Raw genomic sequence first — 19,597 nt, 5'->3', positions numbered from 1 at the left:
GTGTATCGTGTTGAGAGTTACTAATTGGCCCAAAGTCACCCAGTCAGCTTTCATGCCTAAGGTGGGACCAGAACTCACAGTCTCCTGGTTTCTAGACCAGCACCTTAACCACCATACCAAACTGGCTTTTACCCACAGGGACCTAAAAGGAACTACGTTTCAGTACAATAAACCATTCAAAATAGGCTTGTAGCATCATATACGGCTCCTTTTTCTCAAGGATAATTTAATACTGCCCATGTGAGTTCTAGAGATCAAAGACCTTACCCTTTTTTGAAGAGGTATTTTTTCTGGACAGAGATTTTCCATATCCAGGTCCTAAAAGTCCTCATTTCTCCAGTACAAGTGTGCTTGCTGAGGAAGTAAATCTTCCTCCTGAACACATCCACATGGCAACGTAGACCCCATTCCAACCTTTGGTCTGCCTTTGCTTAGGACAAAGTTGTTGGGAACCATCAAATTCAAGAATTCCACCTCTACTACCGGACAGAAGGAAAAGAAGACAAGGGCAGACATGATTACAGTTCAAAGGGGTTAAGAGCCCCCACAGGCTGAGCAGCATATTTATTCTTCATCTTCCAAAAAATCAGTAGTGCAGCAATGTAAACAGGAGAACTTGAAAAAATGATTCTTCACCAGATACAAGCCTGGCCAACATCAGTGTCCTCAAGGCCACATTTTGGGGCCTACATAACATTATCAACGTTTCCCCCCTTACTTCCAAAGACTTTATTAAGAATATAGTAAACCATTCACCTTCTACAGCAGGGGTCCCCAACCCCCGGTCCGTGGACCAGGGCCGGTCTGCAGCATGCCACCAAGCGGGCCGTACAAACAAGCAAAGCTCTATCCTCAGGATGCAGGCAGTATTCAAAACCACACCCCTTCTGGTCCACGGAAAAACATTTCTCCATGGCACCGGTCCCTGGTGCCCAAAAGGTTGGGGAATCTCTGCTCTAAAGGACCACATTATTGTTCAGGAGGTATCTGGCTCCTGGGCCACCAACTGGCCATCCTAATCCTAAAAAAAAATCTGAACTTCTACAATTTAAAAATGAGGATCCCTCTCATCACAGTGTAAGTCCTTAGAATGGTTTGCCCTTTGCAATTCATCAGTGACAGCACTAAGAGGAGGGAACGAGAGGGGGAAAAACGGAAGGGATAATCAATTAGGGGTTGTTGTTTTTTCTTTAGAGGGAAAAAAGGATGTTTACCAAGTGTGAAACAGAGAGCATGGAAATGAATAAAGCATGTAATAATAAGAGGGGGAAAGAAAGATGAGCGAGAGTAAATCACATGCCCCTAATGAAACTACGAAGCATTTTCCATCATCTTAGGGAAGGAAAGGGAGCTGGTTCACATCGCCTGGCAACTGGTGATTTCCACCAAATGGGATGTTCGGTGGAGATGCCTGTATTTGCTCTAGGTTTTTGGTTTTTTTTTTTAAAAAAAGGGGGGGATGTGTTTATAGATCTGAGATGGGATAACCAACATTTTTGTTGGAAAGCACACAATGTGCATGGAATTAACAACAAATAAAGAGGTGCTACAATAGGAGAGGAAGAGGCTTTGATCTACTGGGCAGTATTGGAATCAATGTGCCTGTATTTGTCTTTTAACCCTCTCCCTCCTCCTTTTCAACTTGTGCAAAAGTGGTGGGGGTTTGTTTTTGCTTTTTTTCAAGACAACACATCAGTGTTTCTCACAGGCAAAGGAGCCTGTTGTTTTACAGTGTGACTGACTATCAGTGAGAAAAACTTTCAGGCTGGACGCAGAGTGTGGAGGAAAGAGCCAGAGCAACCACTGATCTGGGGGCTCCATCTCAATTCTCACCCCTGGCAAAAAACTTAAAAAGGGGGAAATAACCCTTTACCATCATAGTCAACATGCAGTTTCTTTGCTTGCCATGGAGACAATGCTTGGTTTCTTCCACTTCTGGAAAATGAAGCTCATAAATCAGGAAGGTTTTCCTATGAGTGAATTAGGGGGGAAAAATAAACATAGTTCGAGGCATCTCAGCTTTCAAGACAAACTACAAAGTGTGTTTTCACAAACAACACAGGAGAGAGTGCGAAGAAGGTTGCCAACTCTGTGGCAAACAGATGTTGGCAAGAAGAGCCTCGGATCAGCACTGCAGCCCTATGCAAACAGATGCCTTTTCACAGGAGTGGCTGGGAAGTTCTGCATGTTTTCAGAACCGCACCTGCCCAGTCTTTGTTTCACAGCTTCTTTTTGCCAAAATTAAATTTCCCTTCTGAGTTCGGTTTCAGGTACTGGCAGTTTGACTCCATATGTTCTTAGAGATTATCGGTAAAGAGAGAAGGACTCTCCAGCAGTGGTACTCCCAAGATTCCTCGTGCAACCGAGGGTGAAGAGACTGGTCCTCTGAATCACTTGCCAACTCTTTGTGACGCAGGCCTGTCGCTATAGAATCTCTTCTCGCTGTTTTTTCGGCTTCAGGATCACCTGCCCGTTTCTCAGAAAACCATTCTGGCCATGGAGCAGCTTTCCCTTCTCCCGGTCTGGCCAAGTGAAGATGGCTTCGTCGCTGTCCAGTTCCGACTCTGAATGCATCAGACTGGTGTTCTGGGCCTGGGACTTCTGCTTGCTGCCTTTAAAAATAGAACCAAGAAACATCAGGAAACAAAAGGCTGCCTATGGAGCTATCTTCATCCTCCTAGATCAGCCCCATCCGACCTGGTTGGACAGGGAAGGTAATAATAATAATAATAATAATAATAATAATAATAATAATAATAATAATAATAATAATAATAATAATAATAATAATAATAATAATTGTATACCGCCCTTCTCCCGAAGGACTCAGGGCGGTGAACAGGGCAAAAATATAAAAATACAAGAATACAAATATTAAAAAAGATTAAACAAGGTGCCCAGAACAATAATAAGTTAAAATGCACTAAAACAATATTAAAATCCAAACCCATCACCCATCAGGCCAGGCCGGCTTATTCGAACAAGTAGGTCTTCAGATCGCATCGGAAGGAGCGAAGGTCGGGCGCCATCCGGAGCTCAACCGGCAAACGGTTCCACAAATCCGGCGCGCCCACAGAGAAGGACCTCCCCCTGGGGGCCACCAGATGACATTCTCTGACATGTTGCGTATCCCATCAGTCAAGAGGTTCTGATTGGCTGGCTCCAGGACTTTCTCTCCCACTGTCCCTGCCCTGTGGAATATTCTCCCACACCCCCCACCCCCAGATGAGGCAGCCTCCCCCCCCTCTGGCCTTCCAAAACGGAGCAAAGACCTGGCTCTGTGGCCTTGTGTGGGGAGCCCAGAGGAGCACACAACCATGGGGCAGCTTAGCACTCTGAAAGCTCTCCCTTTGCCTTTCAAGTAATTTTATATTGTGTTTTAATCATTCTTGCCTCTTTTAAATGTTTAACTTTTATATGGGCGCGCCTGCCCTCTGGAACCAGTTACCCGTACAGCTTAGGATTGCCCCTGATTTTCGTTCGTTCCGCCGGGACCTGAAGACCTGGCTCTTTGAGCTTTCCGGCCAGGACTGAGGATTTTTTTAATTTTTTAACTTATTGTAATTGGGTTTTTAATCAGAGTTATAGGGGTTTTAGATTTTTAATTAAGGATAATTTAATCTATTTTAATTGTTATTAACTTTTGTACTGTGATGTTGTTTTAATTGCCTTGTGAACCGCCCTGGGTCCTGTGGGAGAAGGGCGGTATATAAGTTAAATAAATAAATAAATAAATAAATAAATAAATTAATAATAATAATAATAATAATAATAATAATAATAATAATAATAATAATAATAATAATAATAACAACAACAACAATAATATGTTTTTATACTTTAATATTGTATGGCATATTCCCAGAGTCCCGCTGTGAGGGAGATGGGCAGTTTAAAAAGGTGATAAACAAAAAACAAACAAGGATGCAAATGGAAGAGACTTCAAGCCCATTTTTACTTTTATATCCCTCTTTCAGAATAAAGGTTTCTTTACAGAGGAAACAAAAGCGTTCGATCTCCAGATTACAAGCTACAGTGTATTAGAGGAAAGAGAGCAAAGGAATCGCAGGCTTGGTCCTCTTCACACACTAGCCGGAATGAGGACCTACATCATGTGGTTGGACCTGATTTCACAACCATTTTTTACTGGAGTCATTAAGTGAATCACAGTAGTCATGAAGTGAATCTGGCTTCTCCAACTGATTTTGCTTGTTGGAACCAGGCTGATAAGGCCATAAGTCACAATCACACGATCGCAAAATACTGCAACCATCATCAACGTGAGCCGGTTGTTGAGCTCCCAAATTGCGAACCTGTGACCTTGGGGGTGGGGGTGGGGGGTGGTACGACAGTCATAACTTCGAGGACAGGTCTTAAGTCACTTTTTCCGAGGCCGTTGTAGCTTCAAAGTGTCCTTAAGCAGTCACCAGTCAAAGACTACCTATAAAGATCTAAACCGAGGTTCACGGAGACATTTATAATCCCTTGAGGAAAAAAAACAACAACAGGCTGCCTCAGGCTTTGGTCCTCACGAACCTCTTCTCTAAGGTCTCACCTGCTTTGGAATTTGGCTTCAACTCCAGGCTCTCTTGATCCGTGGCGTCCAAGATCTTATACTTACTCTTCCTTTTGGCTTTTCCTTTTTTCCTTCAGGAGACAAACAAAAAAGGTTGGAACTCAGGCAGGGCAGAGTAAGATTAACAGCTCGCCCGGGGAACCCCGGCAAAGGGCACAGGAGCTTACTCACTTCTTGCAGCAGCAGACCACCACCCAGGAGAAGATCCCAAGGGAGACCAGAATCACAAAGGATGCGATCACGACGTAGAGCACGCTCCACTCTGGAAGAAGCATAGAAAGGCTCTCGGACTGTCTGACTTTTGAGACGTAACAGAAATTTCACAAGTCCTTCGGGCACAGCAAGAAGATGTGAATGCAGTAATGGGATCTTAGTTAGCGGGGGGGGGGGGGAATGGAACGTCTGGATTACCAGGACTAGGATCTTGACTTCCTGCCCTCGCTTGGCCAGTCTTCTCAATCCCCTGCTATACTTCTGACTCCAGATCAAAACCAGCCTTACGTCTCCATCTTTCAGAAATCACACAGGAAGAGCCTGTGTCTTTAGCTACATTCTCTGCAGCTAATAATGGATAATTTAAACTCGGGTTTGAATTCAGGAACCATTTTAGGCATAGAGAGAAGTATGAATGTGCAAATTAAGAAACAGCCCAACTCTCTTTACTTCACCCGTTCTCCTTGGGATTTCAGGGAAAAATGGTAAACACAGGAATCTCGTGAAATTTGGCAATCTTGTGAATTTTCTTTTTTCCTTCTTAAAAATTAAACGGGCCCCACTTGCTCCAAAAGATCAGACTGAAAAAATTGGGATATTCTGCGACTGTGTTTTTTAAAATGACCTTCTGTGTTTGGGAGACGCTTCGACTGTCCTTTTGGATAAATATTGTAAATGGATTGGCTAAATTAAGGGGAATGTCAGCAGAGCCTCACACCCCAGAGAAACTGACCTATCTTAGGTAGTAGCTACTGTGACTACTCTCCCATCTCCTTTTGGAAGGGATATCCCAACTGACCTAATAGGATGTGCTACTGACAGATTGTAGGTTAGGCAAAGTGTAATTAGTGTGGTCTTCCCTGAACATTCCTGTGGAACAAGGATGAATGACCTCAGTGACCCTTCCTCTCCTAGAGAGCATTTAAGACACAAGAAACACAATCTTAGAAGTCAACATCAGTGCTCTATGTCAGCCGCTAACTCTCTTCTCCTTCTAACAGAGTGTAAGATTTAAAATGTAAGCAGAATCTTGTTGTTGTTGTTAGTTGCGAAGTCGTGTCCGACCCATCGTGAACCCATGGACAACATTCCTCCAGGCCTTCCTGTTGTCTACCCTCTTCTGGAGTAAGGAGAATGTAAGCAGAATCTAGACACACCTAAAATGTAAGCAGCATCCTGACACAGCCTCTAGCAAACCTCATTCTATGTCCAGCAGAGTCATGAAACTGGGATGTCCACCTACCACAATTGCTTTCACCATCACCAATCTGCACTTTGATGAAGTTCTCCATCCAAAAAGGATCACAAATACAACGCTTGGTGAAAGAGTCGCAGAGGCCGTGATCTGAACAGTTTAGCTGGCAGGCTGAGGAGGAGGAAAATCTAGTCAATATGGAGGCAAGACAGTACCAGGGACAGGCACAGAGGCTGCTTGGGAGTACGAATGCTGCCTTTATGTATATTTCTCATGGTTGTTTGTCCATATAGCATGGATGTGTAAATAAAACACAAGTACTGCCTGGCTGTTTACAGTCTGTAATGATTAGTTGGGGGATAATAAACAAAATCCAGACTAAATAAAAGAACTCACTCTGAAGGAACACGTTTCCAGAGATGATACATATCCTAATTGTGAATATGGTGATACTCTAACAGAAAACAAACAGATATGCAGTTTGAGGCAAATCTGCATGTTTTGCAGATGAAGGCATCCATTTTGATCAACTTTGGTTGATGTACAACTCCATCTCTTCCCCATATATGCGTCATAAGAGATTTGATTGGCTATTATAGGCTTCCATTTAATATGGGTATCTGATTTTCAGAAACCTCAACTGTTCCAGAACTCAGCAACTAGGTTGGTCTCGGCCATAACTAAAAGATCACATTATATCTATGCTAAGAATTATGTTAGCTTCCAGTTTGTTCCCAGATAAATAGCCAGCATTGATTATTATCAGCGCTATGGTTTTGGTCCAGACTACTTGAAAAGACGTCAAGATCTAGAACACCTTCTGCTGATTCCCTTGTTCACAGAGTTCAACTGAGGAGGTTTACCTAGGGTTACTTTGGGCTCATTTTGTGGCAATCCTTGTAACTGGATTTCTGGAGTGTGATCCCTGCTGAGTTGTGGGAAATGGCCTCTTTTTCAGTTTTAAGAAAGTCCTAAAAGTGTATCTTTCAAAAGAGATTTGGGACAGGTGATTTTAGTAGGCATTTTTTAATATTTCTAGCTTTCGCTGTTAATTTATATGAGTATTTGATTTATAGAAGCAAGCTAGGTTCCTAGCCAGATGCATGCATAAGACCTGGACTTTTAGATATATTTATTTTAATGATATATCAAACTTGGAGATGGAAGATCTCCCTCACAGAGCAACTCTGATGATGTGATTAGTGAAATAACCTTTCTGACTTTGCTTGTCAGAAACCAACTGGGAAGGTTTCAAATGATGTCACATGGCCCCAGGACATTGCAACTGTCATAAATACCTGCCTTGGTGGAGCAGTGGGCTAATGCCTCCTTAAGTAACACCAGCTGCCTGCAATTAGTGCAGGTTCGCATCCCACCAGGCTCAAGGTTGACTCAGCCTTCCATCCTTCCGAGGTAGGTAAAATGAGGACCCAGATTGTTGGGGGCAATAAGCTGACTTTGTAATAATGCCGCTTGGGGGGGGGGGCAAAAGCCCTAATAAGCAGGCATATACATAGAATGAAGGCTATTGCTAAGCACATTGGTTTGTGCTTTAGATTGTAAGCCGCCCTGAGTCTTCGGAGAAGGGCGGGATATAAATGGGATTAAAAAAAATTATTGCCAAGGGCCCCAATTTTGATCATGTGGCCATGGGGATGCTAAGTGTGAAAACCAGTCATAAGTCACTTTTTCCAGTGCTGTTATAACTTCAGTCAGTAAGTGAATGGACTACTTCAGTTGTAAGTCAAGGACTACCTGTAATGCATTTTACCAAAGGGCAAAACGGAAGCTTCAGCAGGTGGATTCGTGAACTGAGCCTTGCCTTCTTGTTTGTTTGCAGTAAAACCAAAAATCAAAACCTGCTGCCATAATTAATCTCCTTCAATGCAGCCAACAGCACCAACTTCAAGCTCTAACCTCGCCCTACCCTGTGCTCGGAGGAAGAATCGTGATGGCTTTCAGGAAGGTAAGAGAGTTGAAGCCTGTTGGATCCCTAGAGCATAGCTGACTCAGGAATTCTGGGAGTTGAAGTCCATGAGTCATAAAAGAGCCGAGGTTGCCTACCCCTGCCCTAGAGGAATGGTGTGTACAGGGACGAAGCTGCCATGGGAAAGGCACACTTTCAAGGTCCCGCTAGGCGGCAGCAACGTGATTTCTGGATGTAACAGAATAAAGTGAGTCTCCTATAGTATCCTCTGACTTACTGACAGTATTGATCTCCAGCGCACGGAAGATAAGGAAATCTGATTGTTGCTTCCGCAATTCACTCCTCAGGGTCCATGCAACATCGCGCCCTTTGAAGATCTGGCGAGGAGGCTGATTCCGCACGTAGAACACCAACTTTGTGCTGTCAAAGGGAAGAAAATTGGGAACGGAAAAAGAGAAGAAAAGAGAAAAGGGTTGATGAGCAGAATTGCAATTCGTGAGAGGAAGGAAGGCGGCGTGGAAGTTATTTCCTTAATACACAATCTTCAAGAACTTCCCCAATGTTTCTCGCCCAACGACCCTGTGGTCCCTGTGTTTAAGATAATCCTCTTTCCTCTGAAACCTAAGGAGGAGCAAACACATTGCATAGATGATCAAACTCCAATCTTTTAAAACATACGTTATGCCTGTGTAAAAGCCTGTCTGCCATTTTTGCAGGTGAGAACTAACAAGAAAAGATTCAAACTGCAGACATGTGAAACCTTTCCATGTATACTGAGGGCTGGACCCTTATTTACCAAGCATGGATAAGTGAGGCTACAGATAATGAGAGCTAACAGTACCTGTATGTATGAAAGGGAGGTGAGGCTTCGTGTTAGCTAACTGCCCTTTCCTCAGCCACCATATTGCTCAACAAAATCACGCAGTTGATGCTGGACTGAAGCCCCTTTCTCAGGCCTCAGACAGACCATCTACACCAGGGGTGTCAAACTCAATTTCATTAAGGGCCGCATCAGAATTGCGGTTGCCCTCAGGGGGCCGGGTGGGTGTGGCCAGGGTGGGTGTGGCCTACTGGGTGGGCGTGGCTAGAGTGCATATGGCCTACTGGGTGGGCATGGGCAACTCTACATCGTTCGCCTCAAGGGTGCCTATGGGGGCCTGGGCAGGAGTGGGACAGATCTGAGGGTCTCTGGCAGAAGGAGGGTCTCTGGGCCAGGGCCAAGGCAGTGGGGGCCGTTCCATCACTGTTTCCAGGTGGCTTCGCGGGCCACATGAAACCACTTTGCGGGCCGGATCTGGCCCCCGGGCCTTGTGTTTGACATGTCTGATCTACACTGTTTTCGCTTCTTCTTTTTTAAACAAGGTACCAAACAGTTCATAGGCTTAAATATTTGATGTTCCTATTTTTTTTCAAGTTTATTAACAATCTACTTGAAGAAAGCAAAGCACTTCAGGAGTGGATTCATCAAAACTTAAGTCATGGGAACGGGTGTTACCAGGTTTATTAGATAAAACAAAATTTGCTGTGTTTAAGCAACATACCTACAAACTAGGCTGGCTAGAAACCAAGTAACATCTTAAACTACAAACTTCTAAAATACATATTGGCTGGTAGCATCTATGTGTCCAATAGGCCCGTGGCCCTCTAAATTTGTCTGTATTCTCACAATGTGTGTGGCTGAGGGCAGGGGTGTTTAGTACAGATATAACTGTGCATATACAACTGTGCCCACCCAATACAGTGCACCTGGGCCACCTCTGCTGCAAGAAATCCATGGCGCACAATATTGCAGCCTTAAAAATAGATCAGTTGGAGCATGTCAAAAGAAAGTGTTCCTTTGTATCACTTTATTTTGATGAGGGGGAGCTGGGGCTAGTGCCAGTTGGGATATTCAAACGTTAGTTATCTCAGAACAGGTCCATTAATGGGACCTCCTTACCTAACTGATGTCTACATTCACCCACAACCTCTTCTCACAAGAACTCAAAGCACCAGGTTAGGGGGACATCCTCTGATTTAATTTCCAAGATAATCACCATGGGAAGGAAGCTGGGTTGAAAGTGTGGTTCTTCGTTTCTTACCTCTTCTCAGTGTAAGCCTGGATCTTCTGAACTGTGATGTCTGAATCTAGGACCCCAAGCAGAACCCCGATCTGACGGATGAACATGCCCTTCTGCCGCTCCGTCAGGTGGCTGACGTTGACATCTAGGATCATTTCCACAAGGTTGTTCTTCCTAGGATCTGGAAGACTGCTGAAGTAAGTGCTAGAACGCGTCACGTGCACTGGTGAGTTTGGAATGTAAACTTGCTCTATCGCCGAGGTGAGGGGTGGGGGAATCTCATTTAAAACAGGCCAAGGAAAAACAAAACTGGTCTCCTGTGGCCATCTATGCATTAACTCAGTTTAACACAAAGCTAGCCAAAATGGGCAGGGCACCCAAGATTCATTCTTTGGAAAACCTTCAGGGAAGAACATGAAGGATGGCTCCTGAGAGACAGCTGCTCCATTCCAGATGAAGCCAACTTGGAGAAGCTTTGTGTTGTTTAGAACAGAGGAGACAAAGTTTTGATTTGGAGTGTGTGTGGGAGATACTTAGAGTAAGTGGCTCTGTCACTTACGGGTGTGTGTGTAGTAGTTTCCACTTTTTTCTGAATTTGGAAGATGGGGGGACTTTTTTGGCTCCTTTGTTGGAGTAACTACATGCAGGTTGGACAGCCATATAAATCCATTTAATTAATAAATATTTTTGTGTGTTTCTCCACCTAAAGGTTAGCAGCCATGCAATCTTTCAGCAGTCAAGTCAGAGAAATTCAGAATCTCAGTTGGAGAAAGCTATGTGGGTTGCATAAAATGATGGAGGAAAAGGGGTGCATGTTGTTTGCACACTGTGTGCCTAGAAATATGATTTGAGTAATATAAACTTACAGAGTACTAACCCTACTATGTCATATATACAGGTAATCCTCATTTAATGACCACAATTGGGACTAACAACTATATTCCTAAGTGAAGCTGTCACAAAGCTACAATTGTGTTTGTGATCTTACTTCAGCTTTCCTTTGCTTTAAAGACATGCGAAGGTGATAACATTGTGAGGATTGGTCGTAAAGTTACTTTTTTTATCACTGTCATAACTACAAATGGTTGCTAAATGAGACAGTCGGTAAACAAGGGCTACTAGAAGTGAAACCCAATGCAGGGTTTTAGATTTTAAAATGGATGAAGCGCAGCAGCTAAAACCACAGAAACTGTGCAGCCTAAAGTTGAGATTTCATCACATCCATGAAGGCCCATTTCAAGGTCCAATTGGAACAGATGAATTTGTGTCTTGTAATGATTGTTAACATTGGGGATTACGTGCTTGGAATAGGATGCTCAGGTATACTTCTTACTACCAACCTTGCTCCTTCATTAGTTATTTATATTATTGTTACTTGTTATTAGCACATAATAGTAAGATCCTAAGTACAGTGTCTGCATCACTTTCCCCTTTCCACATAAGCTTCCTGTGGAGATATGATGACGGAAATGGGCACACTCACCAGGTTTCACTTCCACAGTGGCTCGGTCTACATCACTCTCCCCTTTGGCATCAGTCACTTTTAGATGGAAGGTGTACGTTCCCTCCACCAGGTTGGAGAGAAACAGAATGGGATGATGATCCGAATTATTTAGCACCTCCTGTATTTCAAGCAAATGTCCAAAAGGAAACAAAGCAGAAATTCAAGATCCAGAAAGGTCTTGAGCAGCCTTCAAACAGTTCCAGAATTCAAGTTCTTAGAAGCATTGCACACAAAGACACGCATACACTATAGCAAAATGGATTCTCTCCTTCATGTGGAGGAGAAGTTGGAAGCAACCCAGGTATCCTTATGTGCTTTTTGATCAACAACATAAATTGTAAAGCACCAGAAATGCAGAAGAGGCCTCTTTCTACTTGCTTTAAAAAAAAAATAATAATTACCTGGAATTTTGAAGGAAGCACAAGAAGTCCTACTGACTAAATACAATTGCAGGCAAGATGAGCAACTATCAAGGGCCAATTAACAGTGAAATAGATTTAAAAATTAAGGACAGAGCAAGGGTATTTCACTGATACAGCAACCATTACACAGAGATGATGCTGTGTAGCTTCAGGATGTGCTGTTTCCTTTCTGGTTATCTTCTATTAGAGAGCTCCAAAGGGCCCCTGGGGTTAATTAGTTTGATACAGATTTTACAGGCTTCTCTTGTACAATATTTATGGGAGTTGTTTCCAACCCATTTAGAGGGCAACTGACTGAGGAAAATTGCTCTAAAGGAAAACAAAATTCAATATACTGGATCGTCCCTAGCTTATGAGCTGCTGTGTCGTTCATGCAGTTGGCAAAATATCGCTAAACGTTCTTGAGTCTCACATATCGCATAAGCATTGTAGAAGATGTAGTAGCAGATCTCTCATTACCCACCCCTGCTGCAGGGCTGCTCTCATCCCGAGTCCACAGAAAGGTGACAATTCCTTTGTCATCCATAGATTGGGACCCATCAAGCTCTGCCGTGCTTGTAGGGAGAGTGATGGTAACGCTGTTCCCCACAATTTTTGCCACAGGCGGCTGATTTATCTCTGGACAAAAAAGAAAGAAAAAGGATCAGTAGACATATGAGTCCAAAGGGTATTAGCAGGTGAAGATACTCCAGGAGAGGGATAGTGGGAATATTCATTCCAGCATGGAGTCCATCATCAGCATAAAACCCAACTGAATTATCAACCATATGGTTTACAGAGCTAGCCAAAATATGATCAGTAATTTCCCTCAAGCTTATCAATTAATTACTAAGGAAGATGAGATAATCCAGAAATATACTTTGAAAGACTTCCCACTAGTTCTCGTAGGACAAATTAATTGCAGAATACAATAACAGCCAGTGTGTTGGTTTAGTTTAGTGTCTCTCACTCAGCGACTTTAAGATGTGTGAACTTACTTCACAGAATTCCCCAGCCAGCATGTGTGGACTTCAATTCCCAGAATTCCCCAGCCAACGTGGCCCATCTGATTTGATGGCCATTAAAATATTATGACTTTCTACCTGCTACTCACCTTCTTTCACAATGACATTAACTGAACTTTGTCCTTGTAAATTCCGTTCATCTTTGACTGTTAGTGTGAATTTGTACGTTCCCACTTTAAGCCCAGAGACTGTGGCTATGCTGCTGTTGGCGTTTTCCAGTTTCACACCGTCTGGACCCCTGGCACAGAAGAAATAAGCTGAACTTGACAGAAATGCTTGCATGGGAAAGATTTAGATTTTTAGATTTTAGATTTTATTAGATTTATATACCGCCCTTTCCCGAAGGGCTCAGGGCGGTTTACAGGGCATTTTACAATCATATCAATATAAAACACAAAGTTAAAAGAGAATTAAAAGTTTAAATTATCCCTGAAAATAAAACCCCAGTTAAAATTCTCAGCCTGGGCCAGAGAGCTCAAAGAGCCAAGTCTTCAGGTCCCGGCGGAATGAGCGTAGGTCAGTGGCAGTCCTGAGCTCCACGGGCAGCTGGTTCCAGAGGGCAGGCGCACCCACAGAGAAGGCCCTCTCCCTGGGTGTTATCCGCCGGCAATCTTTTACCGGCAGCACCCTGAGAAGACCCTCCCTGTGTGAGTGCACTAGACGAAGGGAACTTGAAAGGAAGAGAGACAGTTACTCCTTTTGACACCTGAGGAAGACCCAGTCTTCAGGTGACGCCAGGAGAATTATTTGGTCTGTTCAGGAAGAAATAAACATATTGAGTAGTGTTTCCTCTCTCTCTCTCTGGTAACATTGGTCATAATTCTTTTTTTCTTGTTCCATATAAGTGAATGGAATAAAGTCAAAATAATTTGATTCCAGTCAGTTGTTTATGGAAAAAATAAGGTGCAGTTAGTAAAAACACGGATTTCTCCCACCAAAAAAGACCAAATATCAAATTGTATAGGTTTGTGAGGAAGGAGGGATATGAGGCCCTTAAGAGAATTTTCCTGATTTTTCCGAATCTTTGGCATTTTGCAACTGTAGGAAGCTACTTACTTCTAGGCTAGGCTAGGTCAAAAGTCAGCATAGTTCTACAAATGTAAAAGAACAACGAATGGCTTGAGACAACCTTTTATTCCAGTCTGAGACCAGGTTTTATTTATTTTATTTATTTAATTAGATTTCTATACCGCCCTATTCCCGAAGGACTCATCAGGACCGAAGTTCTTGTCAGGACTGCCAGGAAAGCCTCCCAAGAGACTCCAGAAAAAATGACTGGCCCCACCAACCTCTTATAACAAAAAGATCTGTTTCTCAATCTAGGTTTCAGGGAACCTGAAGTCAACACTAATCACGTCATGAAAATCCCACGGCAATTGTGTTTTATTTTAAGATTCTCCCTCCTGCCCCCAAGATGATTACCCCTAATCCTAGACAGAAAAAATTTCTACCACGTATGGAAGGAAGTCTTGATTAATCCAGAGAAGGTTGCCTTGGTGTGAATACCAGGTCACTAGTCTATGTACTCAACACCTCTCTCAAGATAATCTACAATAGTTAAGGCAAGTGAGCCTGGGAGGTGGCAGGTAACTTATGGATTCTCAGGCCTAACTCAAGATCCCCACTCAAAAAGACCTTACTTAAGTAAGCAGAGCAGACCAAATGTGTGATTTCTTTTTCATGCAAAAGAACAACCATCAAGTATGGGAGAAAAGAGAGGCATACTGTGTTTTCTCCCAAAGGAAGGAGGCAATCTTCTGGTCGTCTGAGCTCTTGCTGCCATCCAGAGTGGTGCTGTCCACTGGCAGGGTGAGTTCTTTGTCTGGACCAGCATCTGCCCTGGGTGGCTTATTGTTTTCTGGGAAAAAGGACAGGAATTGAAAAGACACTCCAGAATGTGACAGATTGCTTGCAATGAGAGGTATAAAGAGGAATAAACCCAAATAAAATTGATTTATAGAAAGTTGGACCATTATCTGACCCATTGGAATCCATACTGGCAATCCTCCTTCTCTCCCCCCCCCGCCCCCCTGGATTTTCAAATATGACTGTTCTCTATCCCTGCCAGTTGAGATGCTTTAAGACAGGGCCCTTTTTACATGCAAGGCACATTCAATGTCCTGAATTATGGATTTTTTAATAAACAGCCCGTAAAATATAAAGTTAAGTTACACATTAAAAATTTACTTGGATGCTGCCATATCTTGTTTCACTGACTTTTTATGGGATTTATACATTTATTTAACATAAGCAGCTTCTACTGGGCAAACACTTCATATTCTGTAAATCCAACTGAGAGGTTGTAGGTGGCCAAGACAACAGTGAGAACTTAAACCTGGATCACCTTTTTTTGGCATTAGCAAACAATAACATTCTCTCTACAAAACAGGCATTTATTTTGTTGGTAGGAGCTGCACTTCACACACACACACACACACACACACACACATGCACGCAAAGAGAGCTCCTGGGAGCCAAAGGGAAAAGGGTGTGACATAATTCTGAGTTCTCTAGAGGGTACATGGTCAATATTTTTGGCCTGTCTGTTGTTCTTTTATTATTTTTGGTTTTTGAGGATGTGAACTGTTTTAAAAATCAAAATCAGTATTTTGCCTGTTCAGATTCAGAGACTTATTCGTGTTCTTTTTTTCCTCAAAATATAAAATTTAAAAAATCAAAATAGCCATCAAAAATAGATAATATCCTGCTGAGGTTTGGGATAATGATCTTAGGGTGTTCTAGAATCAGAAAAATGAGGGTGGGGATGCATGTGGCCTATGAATTGCCCAGCCTTCTAGTTCTCTATATTTATGAGATAAGATCTTGACCCAGACAGTGGCATATCCAGCAAATGATACACATTGTCTCATAATATAGTTTTCCATTCCATATAAGCCTACAATTCAACCTAACATGTAACACATAAAGAGCCCATAAAGTAGGTTTTGCAGAGTTTTAGCAGGTTTCCATTAAAGACTTCAATATACAGTATGGAAACTACTGTACAAGCTTAGCGCTTTGCTCTCCAGCAATTTTTAGATTTTTTTTTCATGCTGTGCAACATGCCATTTCTAAAACTCAAGGGAGTTTCAAATGCTACTTTTTCTTCTTTTAAGTAGTTTGGGAGGGGATTGGTGGGGAGACAGAGTGTGCACATTTATTTGGGGAAAAATGACTTTTAAAAGAAGTCAAGGGCTTTTAATTGTCATTGGTTGCACCAACAGTAATTTAAAAGCATGCACCCCAGTAGGATGATACTCAAGAAGCGTCCCACGACTACCATCCCCATTCTACATCTGGTCCATGACTATCTTCATAACTAGGTTTCTGGAATGTAATAGGGATTTGCATTTTGCATTCCCTTATGCAAAACAATTTGTTTTGAAAGCATACCAGGTTGTACAATCACAGTGACTTCAGCAGTGGACTGATGGCCAGCAGAATCTGTCACTGTCAGTTGATAGGTATAGTCACCTTCACGCATGGCTGAGAGCTGCAGAGTTGAAGTCCTTACCCCCTATGAATTGGAGGAGGAGGAGGAGGAGGAGGAGGAGGAGGAGGAGGAAGAGATAAGGAAGGCTGATTAAACTTTTTACCTTGGATGGCCAGAATGAATCCAAGGTTTTCACCTCAGATAAGCACACTTTTATCTCTTTTTTCCCCCAAAACTATGGAATACACTTAAATGAAAGCTATTCTTGGAGACTTAGATATCATGCAGATTTGGTGAAGAAAACTAGCCTTAGGCACTTATATGCTTGACAATTCTGATCTGGGAGAGGAACAGGAACCAATGCAGCCAGAAATGCAATGACATTGGCGGGAGAGAACCTAACCACCTAACAACATTTTCTATGGATTGAACCATAGTGTCTACTAGAGTGCATTTATTTTGATTAAATTTATCAAAACTTGGAGGGAGATCAATATTCATTAGGTCATAAAATTCCCTGAAAATAAAAGGGGCACGTGACTGCAGCCAATTTAAAGCCTGCCCAGTGTGTCTTGAACACAAATGTTAACATTAAAAATCATATTATTTCCTAATGATATAGAATCATTTGTTATACAAGCAAATATTGGACCCTAACTGCCAGACATTTACAAGGATTAGTGCAATTTTTTTCAAGCTGACCTTGTAAAGTCTATTAAGGAAATGTTTACGGAGTCATTTAAATGGGAGTCCTGGCGATCTTACCTGCATTTCTGCTACCTTCACTTTGCTGTTGGGACTGAGGGACCATTCGTAGCTGACAATGCCATGGTCATCTGTGCTTTGATTTCCGTAAAGGGTGATGGAATTTTGAGGCAGAGTGATCACTTGGTTAGGACCCGCATTTGCCACAGGGGGATAATCCACGGCTTTGTTTACTGTCAGGCTAGCGGTGGTGGAGTTACTAGCACCATCAGAATCCACCACAGTGAGGCTAAAGTAGGAGAGATAATGAGGAAAGGGAACAATTTTGCAGGCAGCGATCAGAGCTAAATCTGGCAATCAGAAGCATGCTACCTCTGACATTTTTCATTTGCGTTTATTAGTTCCTAATGGAATAGACTGAAATGTTGAGATGGTGCTTATTTGAACATCTGTGGCAACATCCCTGGCTACAAAGATTATTTATTTCCCAGGCTGCATATAACTGAAATTTAAGCAAATATTAGTACTTCTGGGAGCAGCTCTAACTGCTGGCCAATTGCATGACGCACAACTTTACAGAGTGACTCTGAAGCCCTGCATTTCTATTCACAGACAGGGAAAGTAAAGAGCTATTTAACAAGCAATATGGAAATTTCCACTCTTTGAATGAAGATGTATCATTTGTGATTCTCCACAATGCACCAAGAAGTTCCACAAGGCACGAAACCTCAATTAGCAAAGTCTGGCTGGCCTCCGGGGCTCAGGGGATTTCTTAAGTAGTGGCTGCTGTTGAACAGGTCTCTTCCTTAATGGATATGCAGTTGGCTAGTTCAAAAACCTACCTGTATGAATGATCTTTTAATCAAAGCTTTTACTGCTAATCTTGCTGTGATTTGGGAGACTGCCTTATACTGGCGGAACTATATCGAATGTACTGCTATTTTGTATATTAATATCAAGCTTCATAATTTTTATTTTATATCATCTGTAGCCTTGGATATTCTATTAATAAATCTGCTAAAATATTAATGCTGTGAATCGTTTAAAAGAAATATCAGAATTCAGTGCCAGAGGGCATAAGGCTTGTGTGGCAATTTTATATCATTAAGCATTTGCCGATGCACTATAAATAAGGTGAAATTAAAGGAACAATTCGAATTAAGTGGGTGGAAGTGACCAAAAAGGTTTTGTTAATAATTTGGTTTTATATCTGCTGCAGCCTAGTGTGGGCCCTATATATGAGTCTCATGAATAATAAGGTTTCCTTGCAATTACCAGTTTCAAGCTAGCATTCACTGCCAAAGTAAATACATTTTTAAAGTGTTCCTCAAAAGTGCCAAAGAAATCCTTTCAGAAACAGCTGAAAAGCCTTGCTAAGCATGAAAAAAGAAGCATAAAGAAACTACTTGGCAATTAAGGCAAGCACATGATCTAAGATTCACTGCTGGTTTGAAATGCACAGATGAAATCTAAACCGTCGCATTATATAGGCTATTTGCTATTTGATAATCTGTCTGTTCACTTTTGGAGGGGTCTGTAACAGAGCCACGCAATGAGTTAATTATTTAAAATCATTGGCAAAGCAACCCAGGAAACAGCTTTTTAGATGAGAACATCTGAAGCATATCATCCTACCGCTGATCAAAAGAAAAAGCTTTTTAAGCTTAAAGTATTTCTTTTACAAATCAAATGGCAGCTATACCAATGAGTAACAGATATTCTTTAGCCATTAAATTGAAGCCAGCTAGACTAAATTCAAAGAAAATTGAATAATACTTATTTGTTTGTTTGTTTGTTTGTTTATTCTATTTATGACAATATAATCCCTTTTATCGTGGTGGAGGGGGGGACAACTGAATGGAGCTGAGTGTTTATTGGCCGGATGCCCTTCCTGATGCCTTATTTAAATTTATGACAGCTGCCCAAATCCAACAGACACTGAGTGGAGTGCAACCCCCCCAACCATAAAAGGTAAAGGTTCCCCCGCACATGCATGCTAGTCATTTCCAACTTTAGGGGCCGGTGCTCATCTCCGTTTCAAAGCCGAAGAGCCAGCGCTTGTCCGAGGACGTTTCCGTGGTCATGTGGCCGGCATGACTAGACGCCAAAGGCGCACGGAACGCTGTTACCTTCCCACCGTAGTGGTCCCTATTTTTCTACTTGCATTTTTACGTGCTTTCGAACTGCTAGGTTGGCAGAAGCTGGGACAAGTAACAGGCGCTCACTCTGCTACGCGGCACTCGGGATTCGACCCGCCAAACTGCCGACCTTCTGATCGACAAGCTCAGCAGATAAACCTAGAACTACAGATAGCCCAAATGACAGAGAATTGCTGAAGAATCTCTCTAGAAAATTTGACGTTTTTACAAAAGAAGCTAATTTAAATGTATCCTCATTATTTTGTTATTCATTTGCTGTGTCTTGACAACCCTCAAGAATATCCATCTTAAACTTCAGTTAAACAAACAGGTATGCAAATACTACTTTTTTAAATAGATGCAGGCCCAGTAGAAGAGAGGGAGGAAGGGAGAAGATTTAGCAAGAAACAGTGAGGGATG

At 42.3% G+C, this 19,597-nt stretch overlaps 1 protein-coding gene across 3 annotated transcripts in view; it reads right to left on the bottom strand.

Annotated features, from left to right (window-relative positions):
• Positions 1–518: 518 nt before the first annotated feature.
• Positions 519–19,597, bottom strand: part of KIAA0319L (KIAA0319 like) — a 53,481-nt gene continuing 34,402 nt past the window's right edge. For 2 of the 3 annotated variants that reach the window (XM_083369737.1, XM_083369738.1), the window contains exons 10-21: positions 17,100–17,328; positions 16,295–16,418; positions 14,627–14,759; positions 12,991–13,139; positions 12,361–12,515; positions 11,455–11,593; positions 9,993–10,152; positions 8,189–8,331; positions 6,033–6,155; positions 4,748–4,838; positions 4,556–4,647; positions 519–2,612 (exon numbers count right to left, since the gene is read on the bottom strand). In XM_083369737.1, coding sequence (XP_083225863.1) covers positions 2,425–2,612; positions 4,556–4,647; positions 4,748–4,838; positions 6,033–6,155; positions 8,189–8,331; positions 9,993–10,152; positions 11,455–11,593; positions 12,361–12,515; positions 12,991–13,139; positions 14,627–14,759; positions 16,295–16,418; positions 17,100–17,328 — 1,726 coding nt within the window. In that variant the 3' untranslated portion in view covers positions 519–2,424. Of the gene's footprint in view, positions 2,613–4,555; positions 4,648–4,747; positions 4,839–6,032; positions 6,156–8,188; positions 8,332–8,357; positions 8,533–9,992; positions 10,153–11,454; positions 11,594–12,360; positions 12,516–12,990; positions 13,140–14,626; positions 14,760–16,294; positions 16,419–17,099; positions 17,329–19,597 lie in introns of those variants that run through there. The other variant, XM_083369739.1, reaches the window with a different exon arrangement.

This window comes from Vipera ursinii, assembly GCF_947247035.1.
Source record: "Vipera ursinii genome assembly, chromosome: 9".
Taxonomy (NCBI): domain Eukaryota; kingdom Metazoa; phylum Chordata; class Lepidosauria; order Squamata; family Viperidae; genus Vipera; species Vipera ursinii.
Note: the sequence above shows the minus strand (reverse complement) of the source record. Positions and strands in the feature narration are given on the sequence as shown.